This window comes from Podarcis erhardii (genome assembly GCF_964252035.2).
Source record: "Podarcis erhardii genome assembly, chromosome: 6".
NCBI lineage: Eukaryota > Metazoa > Chordata > Lepidosauria > Squamata > Lacertidae > Podarcis > Podarcis erhardii.
Window position 1 is genome coordinate 43,765,316 of NC_138510.1, and position 24,860 is coordinate 43,790,175.

General features: G+C 43.1%; 1 protein-coding gene across 1 annotated transcript in view; it reads right to left on the bottom strand.

Moving 5' to 3' along the window:
- Nucleotides 1-750: 750 nt before the first annotated feature.
- The window catches only part of PRELP (proline and arginine rich end leucine rich repeat protein), a 38,231-nt gene continuing 14,121 nt past the window's right edge, over nucleotides 751-24,860 (bottom strand). The window contains exons 2-3 of the mRNA XM_081865341.1: nucleotides 9,871-10,816; nucleotides 751-5,512 (exon numbers count right to left, since the gene is read on the bottom strand). Of these exons, the coding sequence (XP_081721467.1) occupies nucleotides 5,337-5,512; nucleotides 9,871-10,801 (1,107 nt within the window). The 5' untranslated portion in view covers nucleotides 10,802-10,816 and the 3' untranslated portion in view covers nucleotides 751-5,336. The remainder of the gene's footprint in view (nucleotides 5,513-9,870; nucleotides 10,817-24,860) is intronic.

Genomic DNA, 24,860 nt, shown 5'->3' on the forward strand with positions numbered 1-24,860 from the left:
AGAATCTGAATGTAATTAATAGATCGATTGATTAGTTTCAATGCATATAGCCTGCCCAGTCCAGGAAGTGCATGGATGATTGTACAGGCTTTCCAAGCAATTAAAAGGGAATTATATGACATTGTTGTAGTAGCTTTAAAAAAACAACCCTGCATCTTTAATAGCATGCCAAGATGCAAAAATCAAGGAAGTGAAGCTTTTCTACTTATATGGAGACTGGTGGAGGGTGGGGGAGCTTCCGTTACCAGTTTATTGCTGAACCCATCCATTGGGGGAACATCCAGATTGTGGCTATTTTCAGGTGTGATTCAATCAGATACCAGCTTCAGGTTGAAGTTGATTGGGAGGTCATGCAAACAGGCCGACTTCCCCAAAACATGAGACTTTTTATTAGAAGAAAAATGTTGGGAAATATGCTGAAAAGTGTGGCTAACCCTTGCTTTGATGCAACATCATCTAACCTCCCCACAAACAAATCAGAATGGATACTCATGTAGCTGTCAACTTTTCCCTTTTCTTGCGAGGAATCCTATTTGGAATAAGGGAATTTCCCTTAAAAAAAGGGAAACGTTGACAGCTATGGATACTTATTGGATACCCAACACCATCTAACCCCTGAAAACAAATCAGTGTGTATATTGTAGCTGATATCATATGAAATAGGATTACCAATTGATCAGGGGGAAATGGCCTGATCTTCTTTTGTAACTTTAACAGAAATTAGCAGATGAAGTTTACCACAGCATAGACTTGAAACTTACACAACATATTTAATATGATATAAAAAGAAACCAGCAGATCATGTTCCAAATGTTACAAGCATAAATCCAGAGTAACTCAACAAATATCAATGGGGTTACGCTAGCTTACACTGGTGTAACAAAAGGCCACGTATGGCCCCATAGATAGATAGATAGATTAAATTAAAAGCAAGTTTCATGCCTGCATTTCCATTAAAATAAATGATCCCAAGCATGCCCAACCCCAACATGGGTACCAGTGGGATATGCTGAGTTTTATCCGGAGGGATGTCCAGTGGACTGAGGTTGTTTGGTCATTAGGGACAAAATCCAGAGTCCTCTGTTTTCAAGGGATTTGGATTAAGGCTCCACCCAAGCAGTGGTTTGGAAAGAGCAGAGATTGATTAGATAAGATGATAGATGGTAGATGATGATAGATAGATAGATAGATAGATAGATAGATAGATAGATAGATGATAGAAAGAAAGAAGAGGGTAGGTTGTGTATATTGCTGATTGCAGAGCTTCATTTACATTTAGCATGGTTGACTTTATACTGGTTTGTGAAGTATAACAGAAGTGATAAAGGGGCTACAGGAAAAATCATGGCAGGAGCTATTTCTCAGTGTTCAAGTCTTTCAGTCTGAATTGTAAGAGAGGATCAGGAAGGCAGTGGAAGAATCTGGAGTTGTTTGATGGTTGAAAGTGAAACAGGGTGCAGGTCCTCCTCCAGAAGTTTCTATTTCTATTATGCTCTGCTTGCATATTTATACTTCAGTTATTATAAAAACACTCTATGTCTCCAGTGCTCTCTCATCCAAAGAAAGCTAGACCCCGTGTCATTGCCTTTCAGCTTAGGTAGGTGGGAAGCACATAACAAAATCTTCAAATCCAATGTGAAAGGAGAAGAGAACATGAGAGTGGCCAGTGAACTAAATCATCAGCTTTTCTGAGTCACTGGAGAGTCATTAGCGCTCTTGGAACTGAGGTTGAAATATGAAAATGTACTGAAGAATCTCAACTGGAGAAGTTATGCACAGGTCCAAAGCCTAATTTTCTTTCAAGAAACCCCCACTGAGTTTCATTTCACTAAGCTGTAAAAAGACTTGATTGGCTATAAAGAAGGATTTAGAGAGCATGCAGAGTGGAACCTGGCTCTTGGGGCAGAGCAAATCATGAGGATCAAAAGGGGCCTGAGTCATGGAAGGGAGTTGAGCAAACATAGCTCAGTCGGTGTCAAGTGATTAGGAGAAGAGAACTGCCCCATGTTTTGGAAGTGACTCACATAGGTCAGCAGAATAGGAAAGTCTTGTGCCCTGTTTATCCACTGGGGTCCCCTTCTGATGTAATGTTTATGTTCACCAATTGACATTTCAAAATTATTACGCAAGCACCTCTGCATGGGAATGTTACCTGGGGACTGTGACATTTCTTGAATGGATCTCTGAACAGAATCCTAGGGTTTTCAAGTAAAGTTGTGTTTGTGGATACGACTCTGGACAAAGTCACATAGATGTCTAATCCTCAAGTAATGTTTCCAGGGGTGCTGACACTGAGGGGGCCCGGCGTCACATGATGCATCCCACCCACACCTAGCATGCCAGTGCTCTCCCAGCAGCAGGGGCATATGGGAAGCAAAGAGGGTGATCTTCCCCCTCTGCCTATGCTGCCCCTGCCCAGCACGCCAGCGCTCTCCCATCATCAGTGAGGGATGGTGGCCCCCTCAATATTGGGGACTTGGCCCCCTGCACACAAATATTGAGGGCGCCAAAACCCCTTCTACCACCTATAGTTGGCGCCCCTGAATGTTTCCATGTGGCAGAGGTTTTCAACGTTATTGAGTCCACAGCTCCCTTGACCAAATGCATTCTTTCTGTGGCACCCCTGTGGGGTTCAGGAGCCCAGTTATGTCACCCCTTGCCTGCAGAGCTGGCAACCTTTCACCCTTTTTTGAACACCCTCCCTTGTTCCCTCAGCCTCCTCTCCCCTCTCCTCTCCTTGGGAGCCCTCTGGGCAGCCACTGCTGCCCCCCCACCCCCCAGCCCCAAAGAGAGGTGCCTCCCAGAGGCACCATTTGCCTGGGGAGCTTATAGACTGGGCTACTGCAATAAACAGCTGTGCAAGCCTTTGGTAGGCAGAGATGAGAGAGGGCATCAGAGGAGGGAGGGGAAGAAAGAGGGACAGAGGCTAGTGTTGCCCGTTGCACCCTTGACCATCATTCAAGGCACCCCAGTGTGCACACTGGTTGAAAACCACTGTCATATGGGAAGTGCTTGCAAAATCACATTTAAAAGCCTATCTTTTAACTCAGGAGGCTATTAAGCCAGAAGCTGCCCTAAGCTGCAGGAGGCCGGCACCTAAATTTTCACCTTATTGGTAGGGCCTGGTGTGTGGAATAATGCATATGGGCAGCTTAAATTTAAATCCTTGTGTTACCCCTATTTCTCAGTCTCAGTTCTTACTCCAGAAAGTAGGGTGGGTAACAGGCTTTGGCTACAGCTTGTGGTTAGTGAGGAGAGCGCTTAGCCATGAGTCCCAGTTCAGACGACAAGCTAAGATAAAGAGACTGCAGCACAGCAGAAAAAAAGGACTGGGGAGGCCATGCTTTTTCCACAGAATTCCTCCTGAAAACAATGAGATGGTATTGTCCTGTCACTCCCAGGGGGGCTTGATCTATGTGCATTCATGACATGTAGTGGCAAGATGCCCGGAATGCAAGCCACTCAGGCTTTGACAGCTTGATACCCTGTTTTTAGAAGTTTTTTTAGGAGACCTGGGGAGAGTAATGGAGGCAGCACACAACCCTCAAATCATCTCATGAGTACTTCTCTTTTTTTAAGTGTGTGTTCTCAGGTCGATTTTTTTTCTTACAGGTTTCCAATTAAAAATCTACCCAGAAATGGAATGGGGTAGACTTTGCCTCCTCTGGAACTAGGACAGACTAGGCTTTAACGGGTCTGTCTGTCCCTACCCACAAGCAAGGCATTAGCTATTTCAGGCTAGTATGACTGGTTAGGCCCCACTGGGCACCACACTGTAGGGGGCACCACAATAATGCTGTATAACAAAGTGCAAGAGGTGGGGGCACCAAATTTTAGCATCTCACAGGGTGCCGTTGGAATTTGAGAGCCTAAGGTTCACCACTGGTACCCTGCTACACCCCCCCACACACAATGGAGGGGTATCTACTCATCTATATGGGACTCTATTAATATCTGTTAGTTGTTTCTAACATAACAATATACCATATGTTTATTGTTCCTAGTCCAAGAGAATAGTCCATGCTAGCTCAGTTCCACATGCCCACGGCTTCTCTCTACTGTATTTTGGCATGCTGTTGCTCCTCCTCTTTGAGTAATTTTACTGAAAGGGAAAGCAACATTATGCCTGAGAGCTTCAAGGGGACATTGCCTGAAGGATGGGGAGGCACAATTTCCTTTGTGACATCTGTCCTGTATAGACATTGCAAAGGGAAATTGTGTGAAAGCTAGTGAGGCAACAGAGAGTTCTGATAAGCAGCCTCTTATGCAAAAAGACTCCCACATACAAACATATACACACGACCAAGAAGGTATGGCTATATCCTTCAAATCATCATGGCAATGGGATTGTCCTTTCCAGGTACACCGTTCTATCCTTTGGCAATTTCTCTCTAGTACTGCACTTGTGTCACAGTAGCAAACTGAAGTGGAATTATACTGTGGGGAAGAGAATGAGTAATTAATCAAGCAATTATTCTCATTTTAAAATGGTGCTGTTAAAGTACCATCATCCGAATCTCGGTGATCACATTATGTTTGGCAACTCAGGTAAATATACTGACAGTATGTTGCTACCATCACCCGTATCATCCCCTAAGAGCATAAACGGGGGAAATATCTGTTCTCTGTCACTCTTCATTGTACCCACAATGCACTTCACATGGCTCCACAGAATACAATCTGCTATGCACTTTTATCTCTTGATTAGCACATGCCACAGTATGGTGTTCCCCTTACCATGGTATTTATGAGTGCCCGTCATCTATAAATAAATTTGAATATCCCTTTCCTTTTGATCCAGCATGCTTATTAGACAAATGGCACTTTGAAATTTTACCTATTTAAATGAAATTGCTTCCTCTTCTTCTTCTTTTTGGTCTTGATAATAATAACAAATCCAACTTCTTTTATAAGCTTGGTGTTGTTGGCTAGGGGTGGGAGGGTGCAAATAACTCAATCTGAAGTGTTAGACAGCAAGAGTACAACACAAATGCTGCATCTGGGTGTGTTCTCTTCTCTAATTTTGAGACAAATTAAGGTATTTAAGAAGCTAGTATTACTGTGACTTCTAGCACTTCTGTGGATAATACACATATCAAAGAGGAATCTGTGGAACTCTCCGAGGAGACTCCGTAAGATGCTGTGTAAAACAAGACCTGCAGAGTTTCCTGCAACAGAAGGAGGAGGCGGCAGCAGAATGGAGCAGTAAAGAGAAGGCACTGGGGCAGCAAGGTCAGGGTAGGGATGATAACATATATTCCCCATGTCTAACATAGACTGAAATCAAGTCACTGTGCAAAGCCAAAGTCCCAGAGGAGTGGCGATTGCTGCGAGGCTTAGAACACGACAGATTGCAAGAGTCGGAAGCACATCATCAGGTCCAAGGGGATCGGTGGCTTCAGATGGTTGCCATCCAGGCGCAGATAGCGAAGACGGGGCACATTTTCGAAATCTGAGGACGGATCGTGGAAAGCGACCATAGAATTGGGGCAAATCTGGGTCCCGTTGATTTCTAAACAGAGAAAAGAAAGCACAGCAGTAAGTTAGGAGAGTCAAGATAATTGATTCTGCACTTCTCTTTTCACCCTCTGGTCTTCCACCAATCGTCAATTCAAAATCCAAGGTTATGCAGTGGTGCCTTTTGGCTTTAAGACCTATGTTTCCATTCATCATTGTGAAATATCTGGAGAAATCCTCCTTGTCTGCTTTGAACAAGGGCTTTCCCAGCTCATTCCTCAAGTCCCATATCACCCTCCCCCCATTTCATAGGCCTGTATAACCTAGTTTATAAATGATACAGGCATCTTTCAAAAGAGGTTGGCAACAATGCTGTTGTGTGTACCCACACCACAAAAGTGAACATAGCTTTAAATGCACATCGATATAAAATGTTAGAAAAGGTTGAATGTTGCATTCCAAGGCTGCTTAGAAAAGGGATTAATGTAACACAGCTTGGTGTTTAGCATATTGGATATCCATGCCATCCCTGTACTATTCACACTAGTACACAATATTGCAATCTGTACATTCCAATTTTAAAGCAGATCCGATGTAAAAATATAACTAAATGCTTGGTATGGATATGTGACTTCATTCATGTATAACTATTGACTGCTAAAGTGATGGGATGCATTTAGGTAAGCAATACAAGTTTTGCTCGTTGTGAACCACCTGGAGAAAACTGAGAAACCTGCACTCAGTTTCCCATATGGAAGACAAATTGGCCACTGGGTCTCTCTGCAGGTTAAGCCTTTGAATCAGTCTGCATTTGTCACTGAGCAGCTCTGATTCCGGGCAAAAGGGGGGAGGTGGAGAGAGAGAAGGAAGAGGCTTAGGAAGACCTGGAACTCTGCTCCGAGGCCCCCACTGCCCTCCTATGCACCTCTGCCATCTGAGTCCTACCATACCAACAACACAGACATGTATTTCTACAGGGGATCTTGAATACCCTTCAAGTTAGTTTTGGTAAGAGACATTCAGTGCCCCTGAGATGGTGATGATAAGCAGCAGCAGCATTATATCCACAGAACGGTGTTGTTCCACTTCTAGGTTCCAAAGACCTGCTCAAACATAACACTAGATGGCCTCAGGCTAATGAAGACTCACATCCGTATTATTATTGTAAAATGAAACTATTCAAATGGCTCCCTTGCTGGGGATGTTATGAAGATAAAATAAACAAGTTACTGGGCCTTTGCTGATTGTGATTTATAAATACTGGCTAACATTATTTAAAGGGGAAAAGCAGTTGTTGTTTTTTAAAAAAAACTAACCAACAAAGTAGGCCCTTATTTAAGCAGGAAAACATCCAACCTCTTCCTTTGATCTATTCTTCAAAGAATCTTAAGTATTCTGTAATTCAGGGATCGCTAACCTATGCTCCTCCAAATGTTCCCAGACTCCATCAGCCTCAGCCAGTGTGACAATCAAGACTAATGGAAATGGCAATCTAGCAATATCTGGAGGCCCAAAGTGTTGCCATATCTGCTATAAAAGCTAGAGGAATCCCTAGTGCTCAGAGGGCTATACAGAAGGCTGGTTATCAAGTAGCCAGCTACTACACCCTTTCTAAAAAGGCTCAGTTTTTAGGTGTTAATTTATCTGTTGCTTAGCAGACATTTACCCGTATTTAGGTTACAATATCATTCATTCCTAGCCCTGATTGGCTCTGCCCCCACCCTCCTTATATCACTTCCCTGAAGTCTGATCAGTTATCCAAAGGCACACACCACTGGTGAAAGTACTGAGTAAGAGTAAAGTCTAATACTCTTTTTGTACCGTGTTTAGGCAAAGCCAACCTGGAGTAGTGGTAGTGGTGGTTGGTAAAATTATGTTTACATATGCTTCTTTCCTCCTCTGTGTCAATGTCATGGGATTTAGATATCAACAAACCACCTTTGACTCTACTTGGGGATTTCAACAAGCCTGTTAGACAAAGGATTGGCATTGCAAGTATCAGACTCATGGTGTGTGTGTGAGAGAGGGGGGGGGGCTCCAATTCTCATTAGGACTATGGCAGAGACCAATGAAGCCACAGACCCCATCCAACTCACACCCTGAGCCAGCTTTTTCTTTTCTTTTCTTAAGCTATGCAACGTGAACAATATGGCAAACCTTGCATCAGATTTGGAATTTGTTCAGAGCACAACAAATCCTTCATTTGATCAATTGCTTTCCTGTGCTTATGCTTCTGAAAGCCAGATACCTGGGCTTTAAACATATATAACAGAAGCAAGCTGATATATTTCCACCTTCCTAGAGAAGCCAGGGTAGGGGTGGCAGCTATTATTAAGAGAGAGGGGAAAAAACCTTTTTAAGGGAACCAGCTGAGGATGTAAGGCAAAGAGGTTGGTAAAAAGCCATGCTTGGCTCCAAGGCATTGCACATTATAAGCACTGCAATTATGATTAACAGCAATCTTAATTATAAGAGTTCATGAATGAGAATTTGCTTCCTGTTGCTAAATCATGAACCATATGTGCACTTGAATCTCAGTGCAAACAGTTTATATTTCATGCGATGGCACCAGCTAAGGATTATATCCATGCCATTTCTTCTTTTATTGTTTCAGTCATCTTGAGAATATCAGGGGGCAGGGCTAGGATGGGGTCACCAACTCGGTGCCCATGGTCAGCAGTGTGCCCACCAGTACCTCCTATGGCGTCTGCAAAAGGCCTTTGTACCTAACCCATTGAAAAAAACCCACAACATAAGAGAGATGTTGGCTCTTCCTAATCAGTTCCTGTCTGCACTGGCTTAGCCTCTCTTACATTGCCAATTAAACATGCCAACATTTCATTATCTGTCATGCTTGGACACCCACCTTCCTATCCAATTTGAGCAGAGGAGAGGTGCAAAGTGCTTCTCTTTTTCTGCTCTTTGAGGAGTGGCAGCCATTTCTTGTTATACCACATCCTGATGGCAGCCATTTTGTGACTGGCACCCATGGCCGTTCCTTAAAGTTCAAAACGTACCCACTGGGTGGTAGTCAATAACATTTTAGTCACAGTAGACCCATTTAAACTTATTTCCTGTCATTAATTTCTTTGGTTCTACTCTGAGTAAACTTAGTTGAACACCACCTACACAGTCCCCAAAAGGTTGATTCTCCTTATATTATATTTTCCCTCATGTAGCAACCTAGGCAGTGCAAAGGGCAAGGGTGGTGCATCTCTAACTGAAAGTAACTAATGAAGTAAGTAGTACCCTCAAACTGAAGCACTAATGAGACCCCATTACCATTTAGTAAAATATCTGCACCCACAAGTATCATATCCCTGCTGTGCAAAATGCTTTTATCCTTACTGCACAGATGGAACAACTGATGCTGTGAAACACATGCTTATCTGTTCAAAAGAAATTTTAAAACCCTTTAGGTCTTAATCCTGAGAAAACTCCCCAAGGGGTTAAGAGGTTTGGGAGTGCCTCCTGAAACGGGGCAAGTCCCATTGCATTTTCTAGGTGATATCCAAGCTAAGTGTCAACTTGAATGCTGTGGGGTTAAGAAGAAGTCCCTAAATCTGAGCTCCACATTTCCCTGCTTCTAAAAGTAGGTCTCTAGACTTTGTACTTGCTAATAAAAGATGTAAAGTGTGACCTTAGGATAACCTTAGACTAGAGACTCCAAGGCGTGTGAATCTAAGTTATGAATTTAAAACAAAAACTTGTAATTTTAACACAAGAATCATTAGTCTTAGATCCTGCCTGTGTTCTGCTGAGCACGGGAGTCATAAATGTTGCATCAATGAGCTAGCCTGGTTCAAATGAAATGTTTTTGCCTTGAGCTGCCAGATGTGAATAAAGTTACTCAGAATTTAACTACATTTTCTCTCTTTGGAGCCCATTGTATAAGTTGGCTTCATTGGCCTAACCCACTGCTCTTCCAGAGTGCCAAAAGTTTAAAGCAAAGTGTGTGTGTGTGGGGGGGAGAATAGCACTTGGGCTGGTTGTTTCATGGCTTATTGTTTCCTTTGCTTGCTTAGAATTTCTGGAAAGGATTCTGCATTCCTGCTCTCCTGCAGATGTTTTCAATCAAGGCAGCAGGTGGTGGGAGCTCCAGCAGCACAAACATCTGGGGGTAGTAAGGGCTTTGTTATTCCCATGACTGTGCTTGCGCACTCTGTGGGATGACATCTGTCCTATGAACTGACATGGGCTTTGCCCAAAAGTGTATGGCCCAAAAGCATTGGCTAGATTTTCTGCCTCAGATTAAAAGTATGGGCACTATATATCTTGACTTGGGCACCATTTGCTGCTTCATCTCAGGAAGCAAAATGTCTTGGACTGGCCTTGATGACCATTCTTAGGTGGCTTGGTTCTGCCACATGTTCTCCTGTAGGCCTAGCCAACTGCAGATCTCTGCTGACTCACTTTCAATGGAATTGTTATTCAAGTAGAGGTGCTCCAGCTTGGAGTTGATGTAGGGGATGTTGGTGAGGTTGTTGTATGCCAAGTGCAACACCAGCAAGTTAGTGAGGTTGAAGGAATTCTTGGGCAGTCCTTTGTCGGAGAGCTTATTGTAGTTAAGCCTAATGAAAGCCAAGTTAGGGAAATCTTTGAAGTAGTTGTTGGGGATGTCTTCGATTTGATTCTCGTCTAGGAAGAGCTGGTGGATTGCATTGGGAACTGAAGGTGGCATCTTGTGTAGCCTGTTGTGAGCTAAGTTGAGCTGCATGAGGTTCTTGAGCCCCTTGAAAGTATTTTTGTTGAAGTTTCCATCATTCAGCTCATTGTGATGAAGGTCTAAGAGGATGAGGTGATTCAGGTTGTTGAATACACCAGCAGGGATCTTAGAGATTCGGTTCCTGCTCAGCCGAAGTTGTTCCAGATTGGGAGGCAAATTGTTGGGTACTTCCCTAAGATGATTCTTCTCCATGTACAGGAACATAAGGCTTTCCAACCTATCCAGCACCTTCTTGTTCACCTTTGCGATGCGGTTGTTATCCAGATTAATCCACCTCAGCTCTGTGGCATTCTTGAAGGACTCCTCAGGAAGCTCATCAATGAAGTTATTCTGCAGGTAGATATAATGGGCCCTGGGTGGGAAGATGGGCACTTTTCTCAGGTTGCGGCTATCACAGTAAATGGCTGAAGGGAAATCTGGAGGGCAGAAACATTCTCTAGGGCAGTCTGGGAAAACTGAGGGAGGTCCAGGTGGCAGAGGCGGAGGCAATTCTGTAGGTTCAACTGGTTCAGAGGGTGGAGGAGTAGCACGCTTTCTTCCAGGCTTGCGCCTCTGTCCATTCACCTCACAAATCAGCACAAGAATGAGTGGGAAAATCAGTCTGGCAAGCCCCTTCATGGTCTAGACAGTCACCTGTTAGAAGACAAGAAGAAACCATCAAAAATAGGACCATGACACATACATATTGGACATTAACTTAGTGTTGCTATCCTTTTCTCCAGCACTGGATTTCCCCGACCAGAGTACCTTTAGGTGCAAAAGTGAAGTGTGTGTGTGTGTGTTTTAATGGCCAGTAGTACATACCTTATTTGGTGCACAACTTTTTATGGTCAGACAGAGCAATCCTGCAGTGGCATAGCTAGCTGCTAAGGTGCCCGGAGCAGGGGTGCGCACCCTAGGGGCGGGGTGCGATGGGCCAGGACGCGCCACAGAGCCTCCAAGGAGTCCGCCTGCTGCCTCCCCTTCAGCTGTAGGGTGGCTGAGGGGGAGGCGGTGGGCAGACGCAAGCCCCATACTGCTGTTTCAGTCAGTGTGGAGCCTGCAGGCACCTGAGCCACCACATCACACCCAGGAGGGATGCATGACTTGAGCACACTGCAGGCCCCATGGTAAGCGCTGCCCCCACGTTGTGGCGCCCAGTGCACAATGCCCCCCCCAACTATGCCTCTGCAATCCTGTATACACTCGGACAGCTTTTTAAGTATATGTTTTAGAAAAACTGAGGAGCACCTGCTAGCCAGTTCCATTTCCAGAATACCTCATTCTTTTTTCAGCACCATCCTTTCAATTGTGTGTGTATCCTTCATCTTGAAAACAAAGAGCACATCTACCTTATTTGCAAGCATAAGCATCACTAACCTCTGCAGCAAGGCTGCCCTTCCATTCATTGCATGGAAGCTGGGACACTACACAGCCACTGCTAGAGTACGTCTAGCATAAATATCTTACTGAAGAATAGCATCCTCTTCTTAAATAACCATCTGGAAAGGCCCTTATTCTCAAGATTGTCAGAGGAATAAGAGGGCTTCTCGTGGTCACAGCTGTGAAGGAAATGTGAGCAAATTGTAGCCTGTACAACAATGTCCTTGAAAGCTGTAGGTGTAATAGCAGCTGAGAAAGGTGCAGAGAACTGCTGTCTTCTTACTGAAAAGCTAATGTCTACCATCTCTTCATTTTTCATGTGAGGAAGGGAAACAAGAATCATGCACCTATACCTATGTATTTGGACTGTGGCTCCTTTTTTTTATATATAATAAATTTTTATTCATTTTCATTTTCCAAACACATAATTAAACATAAACAACACACAAGACAAAGAAAAAAAAACATACAAACATTTAAACAAGTATAAATCCATACTCTTATTTTCTATACCTTCTTTCCCCCGGACTTCCCCATACCTCCCTTTCGCTGCATCCTTATTTCACATTTCTTTAGCAACCCTCCTGTCAGTTATATTTTTAGTTCCCTTCATTAAGTTCTTTTTAACTTATTAGTTACAGCTGTAATTCTCTGTTTCTTAGTCCTTGACATCTTAACACTCCTCAACTTTACAACAATTTTTAAGGTATATTTTAAATTTCTTCCAATCTTCTTCCACCGTCTCCTTCCCCTGGTCACGGATTCTGCCGGTCATCTCTGCCAATCCCATAAAGTCAATCACCTTTGTCTGCCATTCTTCCAGAGTAGGTAGTTCTTGCGTCTTCCAATACTTTGCCAAAAGAATTCTTGCTGCTGTAGTAGCATACATAAAAAACGTCCTATCCTTCTTCACTACCAGCTGGCCAACCATGCCCAGGAGAAAAGCTTCAGGTTTCTTAGGAAAAGTCCACTTGAGGACTTTCTTAATTTCATTATAGATCATTTCCCAAAAAGCTTTAATCCTCGGGCAGGTCCACCAAAGGTGGTAGAAAGTACCTTCAGCCTCATTACATTTCCAACATTTGTTATTGGGCAAATGGTAAATTTTTGCAAGTTTGACTGGGGTCATGTACCACCTGTAGATCATTTTCATAATGTTCTCTTTTAGGGCATTACATGCCGTAAATTTAACACCAGTGGTCCATAACTGTTCCCAGTCAGCAAACATAATATCATGACCAATATCTTGTGCCCATTTAATCATAGCTGATTTCACCGTTTCATCCTGTGTATTCCATTTCAACAGCAAATTATACATTCTTGACAAATTCTTAGTATTGGGTTCTAACAATTCTGTTTCCAACTTTGACCTCTCCTTCTGAAATCCTATTTTCCTGTCCTGTTTAAATTTCTCATTTATCTGATGATAATGCAACCAATCTCGTACTTTGGACTTTAATTTCTCATAACTCTGTAATTTGACCTTTTCATCATCATATTCTAAAATTTCATAATATTTTGGCCATTTAGACTCCATATTAAGTTTTTTCACCTCCTTAGCTTCCATTGGTGACAACCACCTGGGAGTTTTACTTTCCAGTAGATCTTTATACCGTATCCAAACATTGTACAATGCTTTCCTAACAATATGATTTTTAAAGCCCTTGTGGACTTTTACCTTGTCATACCATAAATATGCATGCCAACCGAAGTTATTATCATACCCTTCCAAGTCCAAAATGTCTGTGTTTTCAAGAAGCAGCCAATGTTTCAACCAGCAAAAAGCTGCCGATTCATAGTAGAGTCTTAAGTCCGGCAGGGCAAACCCCCCTCTATCTTTTGCGTCAGTTAAAATCTTAAATTTTATTCTGGGCTTTTTGCCCTGCCAGACAAATTTAGATATATCTTTCTGCCACTTCTTGAAACAGTCCATCTTGTCCAAAATCTGCAATGTCTGAAATAAGAATAACATTCTAGGCAATACATTCATCTTGATAACAGCAATTCGGCCTAACAAGGAAAGCCTCAACCTTGACCATATTTCTAGATCTGTCTTTACTTCCGTCCAACATTTTTCATAATTATCCTTAAATAAGTTCACATTCTTAGATGTTAAGTTTACCCCCAGGTACTTCACTTTTTTCGTTATTGCCAGACCTGTTTCACTCTGGAATCTCTCCCTTTCATCCATTGTTAAGTTTTTTTCCAACACTTTCGTTTTCTGTTTGTTCAATTTAAATCCTGCTACTTGACCAAATATCTCAATTAGTTCTAATACTCTTTTAGTACTAGTGTCTGGCTGTTGCAAGGTCAATACTAGGTCATCTGCAAATGCCCTTAATTTGTAATGTCTGGCTCCGACCTGAACTCCTTTAACCAACTGGTCCCCTCTAATCATATTTAACAAAACCTCCAGGACTGATATAAAAAGTAAAGGGGATATTGGGCATCCCTGTCGTGTACCTTTTTCTATAGGTATTTCTTCTGTTACCACATTGTTTACAATTAACTTTGCTTTTTGTTTAGAGTATATTGCACCTATACCGTTTTCAAAACCTTGGCCTACCCCCATCCCTTGGAGATTCTTCTTCATAAAGCTCCAGCAAATATTGTCAAAGGCTTTCTCCGCATCCACAAAAATTAAAACAGCCTTCCTATTGATGTCCGTTTCTAGCAACTCCAAAATGTCTATAATGTTCCTCACATTGTCTGACATATGTCTCCCTGGGAGAAAGCCGGTTTGGTCCTTGTGAATCTCCCCTACCAACACTCTCTTTAATCTTTTTGCCAGAATGTCTGCAAAGATTTTGTAATCCACATTGAGTAATGATATAGGGCGGTAGTTTTTAACCTGGTTCTTTTCAGTCTCTGTTTTCGGTATAAGTGAAATGAATGCCTCTTTCCACGATTCAGGTGCCTTTTTCCCCTCCAAAATTTCATTGCAAACTTCCTTCAATGCTTGCATTAACCATTCCTTTAACACTTTGTAATATCTGGCAGTCAAACCATCTGGTCCTGGTGATTTTCCTAATTGCATATTCTGAATTGCACCCTCTATTTCTTGTTCTGTTATTTTCTCGTTCAAAATCATTTTACTTTGTTCTGAAATTTTTGGTAGTCCATATTTTTTAATAAATTCTTCTATTTCTTGTTCGTTAACTGGCCCCTGTGCATATAGTTTCCTGAAAAAACTTTGAAAACAATTACTTATCTCATTAGGTTTGTGGATAATCTTTCCATCCATTTCTAAACTCGTCACAGTGTTCAATTTTTGTCTCTTTTTCAGTTGCCATGACAGAAGTTTCCCACATTTGTCTGCTGATTCAAATGTCTTTTGTCTCATTTGTTTTATTTTCCATTCTATCTCTTGATTCATCAATTCCATATATTGCATCTGGTAGTACTTTATTTCTCTCAGAATCTCGTGAGATTTTGGTTTAAATCTCAATTTCTTTTCCCCTTCTTTCATTTTTTCCAAAAAAAATTCTTTCCTCTCATTTTGTTTTTTCCTCTTTATAGAGTTCTGTTGAATTAGGAAACCTCGCATCACGGCCTTACTTGCGTCCCAAATTATTCTTTTCTCCACTTCTGTTCTCAAATTTATCTCAAAGTAATCTTTCAGTGTTTTTTGGGCCTTCTTATAAATCTCTTCATCTCTGAATAGGGTGTCATTCATTCTCCATCTAAAGGATCCAGTTGTTGTTAGTTTCATCTCCATCTTTACCGCGTTATGGTCAGAGCAGGTTTTTGGGCAGATTTCTACTTTTTTTGTCCTTGGCGCCAGACTACTGGTTACCCAAATTTGGTCAATTCTTGTCCATGTCATTTTTGCTTCCGAGAAAAACGTTCCCTCTCTCTCAAGAGGGTTCTTTGTTCTCCAAATATCAATCAAATCCATAGTTTCAGTCATCTCAAAGAAAGTCTTAGGTAATCTCCCTTCTTTGGAGATCACTTGTCTTTGTGCTTTGTCCATGTTTGTGGAGACGACTCCATTCATATCTCCCATCATTATTATTTTATGATCTAAATAGTCCATTAAAGTCTCATGCAACTTCTTAAAGAATTCAGCCTTCCCATCATTTGGTGCATATATTCCAACTATCAAAATTTTTTCTCCTTGAGTTTGTATTTCAATTGCCAGATATCTTCCTTGTTCATCTTTAAATATCATTTTTGGAGCCAATTTTTCTTTTGCGTAAATCACCACACCTCTTTTCTTCACTTTATCTGATGAGATAAATTCCTGTCCAAGTCTTTTGTTTATCAACAGTTTTCTATGTATCCTGGCCACATGTGTTTCTTGTAAACATATTATGTCTAATCCTTCTCTCTTCAAGATATGAAAAACTTGCCGTCTTTTTCGGGGAAGGTTCAAACCGTTACAGTTCCAACTAAGAAGTTGCAGAGCCATTTTGTTACTAAATACCTGTTCCTCCAACTGCTCCCAATTTTTGTTCTTCCTCCGATGGTGGGATAAGTCCAAATGATAAATTTGCAATATCTGTCGGTCCTTTTTCTTCTGTCTCTACTGTTCCCTTCTGCAGGTCTTCCAGATATCTCTCCAAAAATTGTTCTTTATCTTGGATTGTGCTTCCAAGGATTGGTTTATTTTGAGCAATGCCTGTGTCATTGATTCCATAGATGCTGTTGTTGCTTTTTCCTGTGCAGCTGGTGTTGTGCCTAAAATTGAGCCCCTTTTCTTTTGTGCTTGTTTTGTTTTTGCTCTAGTTGCTATCTCTTCTACTGGGCCACTCATATCCTCAAGGTCGTTCTCACAGGAAGCACTTGCCAATGGAAAATCCCACAGTTTCTCTTTCAATATAACAGTTTCTCATTAAACCCTCTAGAGGGAGCTTTCAGTTGTATCCAAATGGAAAAGAAACATAGAAGCATAGAGTAAAAAAGCATAAAAAAAGAGTAAAAAAAGCATAGAGTAACAAATAAGAAGTTCAAAAGTCCATACTGTAAATCCACTCTTTTTTTCAATGTAACCAAAAGTTCAACAAGAGAGTTCCGTTAAAATCCAGTAACTTTATTTCAGATAAAATCCCCACTTTGTATCCAGTCTGAATTGACAGTTAACTTTCCCGGTGCCTTGCTCAGGCAGCCCGGTCCGGGGAGTTCGGCAGTGGAAGGTCTTTTTTTCCTCAAGTTAGTCTCAGACAGGTTACTAATGTCCAGTTTTTCCTTCCCCCTTTCTCCTGCCAGTTGGGGGGAAAGTTTAAATCCAATGTCAGGTTTGACAGCTTAAAAGCTATTTCTCTTTTAAAAACAGCTTGCTCTTTCCGTTGCTTTATTTGTCATAATAATAATAATAATAATAATAAATTTTATTTATATCCCGCCCTCCCCAGCCGAAGCCGGGCTCAGGGCGGCTAACAACACTAAAACAATACAACATTATAAAACATTATAAAAATGAGTTAAAAACAAAATTAATGGCAACCATAAGCTAAAGTCTTGAAAAGATTGCCAAAGGAGGGAGTCAGGCTGCGCCCTAACAAAAGGCCAGGTGGAACAGCTCTGTCTTGCAGGCCCTGCGGAAAGATGTCAAGTCCTGCAGGGCCCTTGTCTCTTGTGACAGAGCGTTCCACCAGGTTGGAGCCGCAGCCGAAAAAGCCCTGGCTCTGGTTGAGGCCAGCCTAACCTCTCTGTGGCTTGGGACCTTCAAGGTGTTTTTATTTGAAGACCGTAAGTTCCTCTGTGGGGCATACCAGGAGAGGCGGTCCCGTAGGTACGAGGGCCCTAGGCCGTATAGGGCTTTGAAGGTTAAAACCAGCACCTTAAACCTGATCCTGTACTCCACCGGGAGCCAGTGCAGCTTGTATAGCACCGGATGAATGTGATCTCTAAGCGAAGACCCCGTAAGGAGTCTCGCTGCGGCATTCTGCACCCGTTGGAGTTTCTGGGTCAGTCTCAAGGGCAGCCCCACGTAGAGCGAGTTACAATAATCCAGTCTGGAGGTGACCGTCGCGTGGATCACAGTGGCTAGGTCAGGGCGAGAGAGGTAAGGAGCCAACTGCTTAGCTTGGCGGAGATGAAAAAATGCCGCCTTTGTTATAGCTGCAATCTGCGCCTCCATAGAGAGGGAGGTATCGAAGATTACACCCAAACTCTTAACGGATGGTGCTGGCACTAATTGCACCCCCGCAAGAGATGGGAGTTGCCCCCTCAGTCCCAAGTCGTCCCGTCCCAGCCAGAGGACCTCTGTCTTCGAAGGATTTAACTTCAACCGGCTCCCACGAAACCATCCAGCCACAGCCTCCAAGCATCTGATCAGTGTGTCTGGGGCCGAGTCCGGGTGGCCGTCCATCAACAGATAGAGTTGGGTGTCATCAGCATACTGATGGCAGCCCAGCCCAAAACTCCGGACAAGCTGGGCGAGGGGGCGCATAAAGATGTTAAAAAGCATCGGGGAGAGTATTGCACCCTGGGGCACACCACACACCAAGGAGTGGCGGGATGACAATTCCCCCCCAAGCGCCACCCTCTGTCCCCGACCAGAGAGAAACGAGCGCAGCCATTGAAGGACTGTGCCCTGGATCCCCACGTCGGCAAGGCGGTGGTCTAGGAGTTCGTGATCGACCATGTCGAAGGCTGCTGACAGGTCTAGAAGAATCAGCAGCCCCGACCCGCCTCGATCCAGCTGCCTGCGGAGATCATCTGTTAGGGCGACCAGAGCCGTCTCGGTCCCATGACCAGCGCGGAAGCCGGACTGGAATGGATCCAGAGCTGATGTTTCATCCAGAAACCTACCAAGCTGTTCAGCAACCGCTCTCTCAATCACCTTACCCAGGAATGGAAGATTCGAAACCGGGCGGTAATTGGATAGATCTAAAGGATCTAATGATGTTTTCTTTAAGAGCGGGCGCACCACTGCCTCCTTCAGTTCCCCTGGGAATGTCCCAGCGCCAAGAGACAGATTGATGATATCCCCCAGGGGGCCCCGCACCTCGTCTGGACACGCTCTAATCAGCCAGGACGGGCACGGGTCGAGAGGACAGGTGGTGGGCTTTCCAGCTCGGAGGAGTCTGTCCACATCAGCTGGGGATATCCAGTCAAAGTGGTCATGCAGTTCGGGGAGGCAGACTTCCTTAATTTGTGCCTTTCCCGTTTTCAGCCAAATTTCAGAATTTAAATATCCCGTTCAGTCTCTACTCACGGGTGTTCCAGTCGAATTTCAGTTTCAGGAAGGAATCGGCGCTCTCCGTTCATGGCGACGCGGCTTCGCTCCACGGGCTGGGTTGCAACTCTCAGCACCGCGCTCACACCCGATGCCGCTCCGGAGCCTTTAAAAAGGCTCCTTCGCAGTACCGGGGGGCGCAAAAGGTGCCCGCCAAGTCTCCTTGTTCACAGGCTTCTGCGCCTGTGATTTTAGGGGTCCCCCGCTCGCCGTAGCGGGTCAGACCCGAACTCGCGGAGCAGTCCTCCTTCGGAGCTCGAAGAAAGGACCGTCATTAAACGCTGGCGCCGACCGGAAGTCTGGACTGTGGCTCCTTCAATCTTTTTTTTTAAATTGCTTGCAGCATTTGATGGGAGGCATTTTAACTTCCCATCCTGCCCTGTCTGAATCCTGTGCAAAATAACAACAGTTTTTGATCCACCCAAACGTGAATCTTGCACAAAGCTAATTGTTTGCATGGGAAAGCTGAACTAGAGAAAAAAGGGTGCCAACATACACAATGATTCTTTTTATTATTCTCATGATGACTTCATTTACTAGCTCCTGTTCTCTGCTTGTGATATATCCTAATAAGTATTTGGGGATCTATCTAATTCTGGGTCCAAATTATTTTGTGTGGTAGCACTGAAGACTGGAATTCAATTGCACACCCACCACCATCCTACTTTTATTAGTGTATCCTTTAAATTTTTAAGGACTTATTCATGCTTAATTGTGTTGCTTAATCTCTGCTGGGCTGTGTCTCAAACGGTAATTGTGATTTATTTTATTTTCCATATTGTATCCTAGCCATATTTAGCTGTGCCACCCAGAGAACATAGGATGTCATCAATAAAAAAGAAAATAATACTCAAATTATGGAATTAAGTTTTCTCATGCTTTCCGTCACTCCATCCATCAGGCTTCCTAAGGACTTGGTTCTCATTAGGCATCAAAGTAAGTGGCAGATTTTTCAGCATACCAAACACAGCTCCAATTATGGCCAGATTTTTAAAAGAATGTGACACACACAGAGAAGGGAGAAGTGCTTTGGACATCTGGTCTTTAAAACCCCGAATCACAAGGCAGTTAGATCCAAATAGGCACAGTGGTTGTCATCATTAAAGCCATGCAAGGGAAATGGTTGGGTCCAAGTGATTTTGCAACCGTCAACTTATTAAATCCTTAGCAAGGCAGGAGCAATGCTGCCGAGGTTCCAAGGTTGTGAATACTCCAACACAATGTATCTGGCAAATGTGAATGCAAATTGTCAGAACATATGGAGAGGAAAGGGAAAGTTGCTTAGCTGGGGTGTGATGAGGTGGGCGAGGTTACTTTCTTCGTTTCCTGGCATCCTCCTACTGAGCATGGAAAAATCCTGACAGCTTTGAACCACAGTGTTCCACTTCAGCACAAATGGATATTTTAACAGCACTGCCACCAAGCGCCTGCACTGAAATCTGCACCACACTTTTTCTCTCAGTTGTAAAAATGCACAAGCAGGGCCTAATTAACTTAGGAGCCTCAAATGGTGCCAAGGGGCACTGGAGCCATTAGAAGTTCTGCCAAAATGGTTTATTGCAGCTTTGGAACATGTTCAATGGAAATATCGCCTTAGTGATCTATGCTTAATATGGAAGCTGACTCACAAGACAATGAATCAGTACCAAATAGTCTTAAGGGTGCTGTCAGGCTCTCAGCTACAGCAACCAGCAAAACAGGAGCAAGCTTCTCCCTTGGGCAGAAAAGAAATGGTTTCAGGCCCATACTCTGTCACAAACTTCCTTTGCAACCATAGACAAGTCATTGTGCTTGTTTTGGAAACTTGTCCAGAGTCCCTTTGCAGAATCATATTGAAACTTTGTCCAGGAGACCGTGGCCCTCCAGTTGTTGACTTTTGAAAACAAATCCAATCACAAGATTTAAAGTCAAGGGACCGTGTTGCATTTTGCAGCTCCTTCTGCTTATTTCACCTAACAGAGCAGCTCCAAATTGTTGTATATTAGAATGTATTCTGCAATTGGTCACACTGGAAACACTGAGTAAAACTGGTGTAACTCTAGGAACTGAAATATCTCCATTAAAATGCACAGGTAGCGCTCTCTCTCTCTCTCTCTCTCTCTCTCTCTCTCTCTGCCCTCATGCAGCTCTTTTGGATCAGCTGACAAATCCCAAACCAGGGCCAGACTCTGATAATATGGTGCCCTGAGCAAGAAAAAAATTGGGTGCCTCCCAATATTCCTTATTTTCACAATAATTATTTTTGGTACAGCTGTTTTTTATGGACCTTCTCAGTATGACCTGTACAAATATGGTGATATCATCATCATAATGTTGTGCCCCCTCAGCTCAGCACCTAAATGTGGCACTGCCCAAACCCAACTGAACACACAGAGAGAGAGATTTCTAGTTTTTAAAGTATACACCTTTCAACCCATTAAAAAGGCCTATTCAGAGCCTATTCCACTCATGACAATGGGCCCAAACTGTCCTGCTCTGACCCATATGCCACACTCCCCCTCCTATTTGTACTAACACCCGCACACAATGAGCAACCACAGAGATAAACAGAGTTGTGCATCTCTGTGCCACACAGGCAGGCAGACTTATTCTGTCCTATTAATTTCACTGTGGCAGAGCAATGCACATATTGGTTGCTCCGCTTGCTGTGCTGTGCAGCCTACCAATATGTTCAATTTCCCCACATCTGGGAACACGGCCTTTGTAAGTGAAGCAAGATAAGAGAAATGTTCTGAGCTGTAGGGGATTTCTGAAGAATCGGATACATGAAGCCTGTGTGGCTTAACTCTATCTTATAATAGTACTCGCAAGAGTCCGTTTTTGCCGAGGCCCGGCAGTCATGTTTTATTGGGTGTACTAAAGAAACGCTTACAGGCTGACTCTTTTCAGTTCTCTAGCCTCATGCTGTATAACCAAGTTCCTTATTGCTTAAGATGCTGCTAGTGAACTTGAATATCATTAGCTTCTTTTCCATGTATGTGGAATTACAGCTCATATATGGCCCACTGGATGACACCTGCTACCAAAAGAGTAACCTTTCAGTTATGAAAGGCCACAGAAGTGGCAACAAGTCAGATGTTAAGTCCAGAGATTATCATGCTAGTAGCGAAAGAAAGGGCTCATTGATGCTTTCGTTTGTCCCGTGCTTAGAAAACACGAGTCCAAGTGGTTTTCTGCTTGTTCCATGCTTTCTAGGTACAGGTCTGAGCAATTTGGCCTTTGTTCTGCCATTTTCCCAAAGAAAATCTGGTATTTGGTGTTAAACTGGAACAAGTAGCAATCAGCAGAAACCTTATTGCCGTTTGTTCGAATTCAGTGCTAAACTGCAGCTTTTCCCAAGGGAAAGCATTGGGGCAAACAGAAGTGTGGATGACAAGAAAGAAAGAAAGAAAGAAAGAAAGAAAGAAAGAAAGAAAGAAAGAAAGAAAGAAAAAAAACACAAAGATAAAAGCCCTGAAAAACATAGGCCATGCTTATTTGAGAGCTATATGGCTTAAAAATGAAATCATAGTCCCACTCTATTCTGCCTTGGTTGGACCACATCTGGAGTGCTGGGTCCAGTTCTGGGCCCCCAAATTTAAGAAGGATATGAACAAGCTGGAGCATATGCAGAGTAGCGCAACCAAGATGATCAAGGGTCTGGAAACCAAGTCCTATGAGGAATGGTTGAGGGAGTTGGGTATGCTTAGCCTGGAAAAGAGGAGAGTTATAGGAGGTATGATAGCCAGCTTCAAATATCTAAAGGGCTATCACATGGAAGATGGAGCAAGCTTGTTTTCTCCTGCTCTGAGGCTAGGACCCAGTAGATTCAAGTTGCAAAAGGAGATCACGACTCATCATCAGGAAGAACTTTTGGCAGTAAGAACTATTCAACAGTGGAATAGACTCCATTTGAAGATCATAGAATCATAGAATCATAGAGTTGGAAGAGACCACAAGGGCCATCGAGTCCAACCCCCTGCCAAGCAGGAAACACCATCAGAGCACTCCTGACATATGGTTATCAAGCCTCTGCTTAAAGACCTCCAAAGAAGGAGACTCCACCACACTCCTTGGCAGCAAATTCCACTGTCGAACACTCTTACTGTCAGGAAGTTCTTCCTAATGTTTAGGTGGAATCTTCTTTCTTGTAGTTTGGTGAGCTCTCCCTCATTAGAGGTTTTTAAGCAGAGGTAAGCCCTGAAAATTAACAATATAACTACTTAGCTAAAGTGGGTTATAGGCCTGTAATCACAAGCCACATTTATGATAATACCCAGACATGGTACTGTGACAATGGATTTTTGAAATTTTGACAGCAGTTGACCCGCCTTTGAACAGACTTGCTAAGCAGATAGGTTTCTGCAAGAAGGAAGATTACCAGTCAAAGCTAACCTAAAGTCAATTCAGCAGAGAGACACTTCCATAAGATTACAGGATGGTGTGTGAAAATGTGTACAAAGCATCTTGCTTCTCTCTTAGACAAGCCATTAGATTGACACAGAGCTTGTAGTCTTGATTCCATTGGCTTAAAAAAAGAATTAGTACACAGAGCCGCCCTGTGTTTTCTTACTTGCTCGAGTGACATAGGTCAAAATGATTTACAGAGCAACCTGGCACTGTAGGCCTGGAAGCCTCTTACATATCACTGTTCCAAGTGTGCTACTTTATTTCCTACCACTGTTGTTGCAGATGTAATGTGATGGTGCAGAAATGTTCCATGCGATACATTGAAAGTTGGGGATAGTGCTGGAAATATTCAGCGCAATACACAAAGGGTTCCCGGAGTTTGTGTGTGTGTACATGCACCCATCATGTATTTAGCATACTTTGGGACAAACTACAGATAAAGCTATGAATAGCCATGCCTGGACAATGCCTTTTCCTTTTCAAAGAACAGGATAAGGAATAAAAGGGAAGGGAGAGGTTAGAAATATTCCCTTGAAAGGTGCTTCCTCCCCACCCCCGCAAAACCTCTCAGACAGCCACATTTCCACACCTGGTGGTGTGTTAGCCATCACCACCTTTTCATGGCATTTTTGCAAGACAAATGAGGCCACTGGAGCTTTGTTATAGGTCCCTGCAGTGGATTTGTCTCTGAAGCAAACAAGCAATCAGTGCAGAACACAGTCACATCCTCCATTTGACTCCATTGCTATTCCATCTGCACCGGCTACCAGTTCATTTCTGAACCCAATTCAAAGTGCTTGTTAGTACCTTTAAATCAAGAAACCAAATAGCCTGGGACTAGGTTACTTGAAGGACCATCTCCTCCTGTATCAGGGGTGGGGAAACAGTGGTTCTCCAGCTATTGTTGAACTTCTACTGCCATCATTTCTGACTATTGGCCATGTATGGCTGGGGTTGATGGGAACTGGTGGCCAGCAGCATCTGGAGGGCCACAGTTTCCCCATACCTAGTACTGAGAAACTATTACATGAAAAAGGTTACAGGCTCATGCCACAGAAGAGTTCACAATGATGAGCTGCTTTCTCTTTCAGGGGGCAATCACACTTAGTGCAAGATTATTTTTTCAAGTGCTCTTGTGAAAGCATCCCTGCTTAGCAGAATCAATATTAACAATTCCTATTACTTGGCAGCAGCTTCTGTTGATTCCTCAGAGAATTCAGTGTTGCCTCCACTTTCCTTCCCATGAGAATTCTGGTTCTTCACATTCTTTCTCTCCCAGCTCTTTTTTCTTTGCATGGCAACCCTTTCTCAACTAGTTAACTTTTCCCTCCCCTGTGATTCCAATGATTACTGACCCTATGCTGCTATTCAACATTTTCCTGAGCTTAATAGCAGCGTAGGGGAGCAATTTCTATCAATATGGTGGAAGGAGCAGGGAAGATATTAAGCTTTCCTCTTCCTGCATTTCCATCCCTGTTTCGCTGCTCAGCTGACTGGAGAACTGCTGAGAATGGTGAAAAGTAGACTGGACTGAGGATATGTTGAAGACCATATAAGATTAGTCTGTGGGGCAGAAACAGCCCAGATAATGGCTAATTGGGGATTATGCATAATGACCAGAAAATGTACATAATTACATCAATATATGCACATTTTCTAAAGCGTGTTGGGGAAATGTGCACACTTCCTTCTTCATGAACAGATTATGTGCACACTCTCTATGAAACCTCGGGAGTATGTACA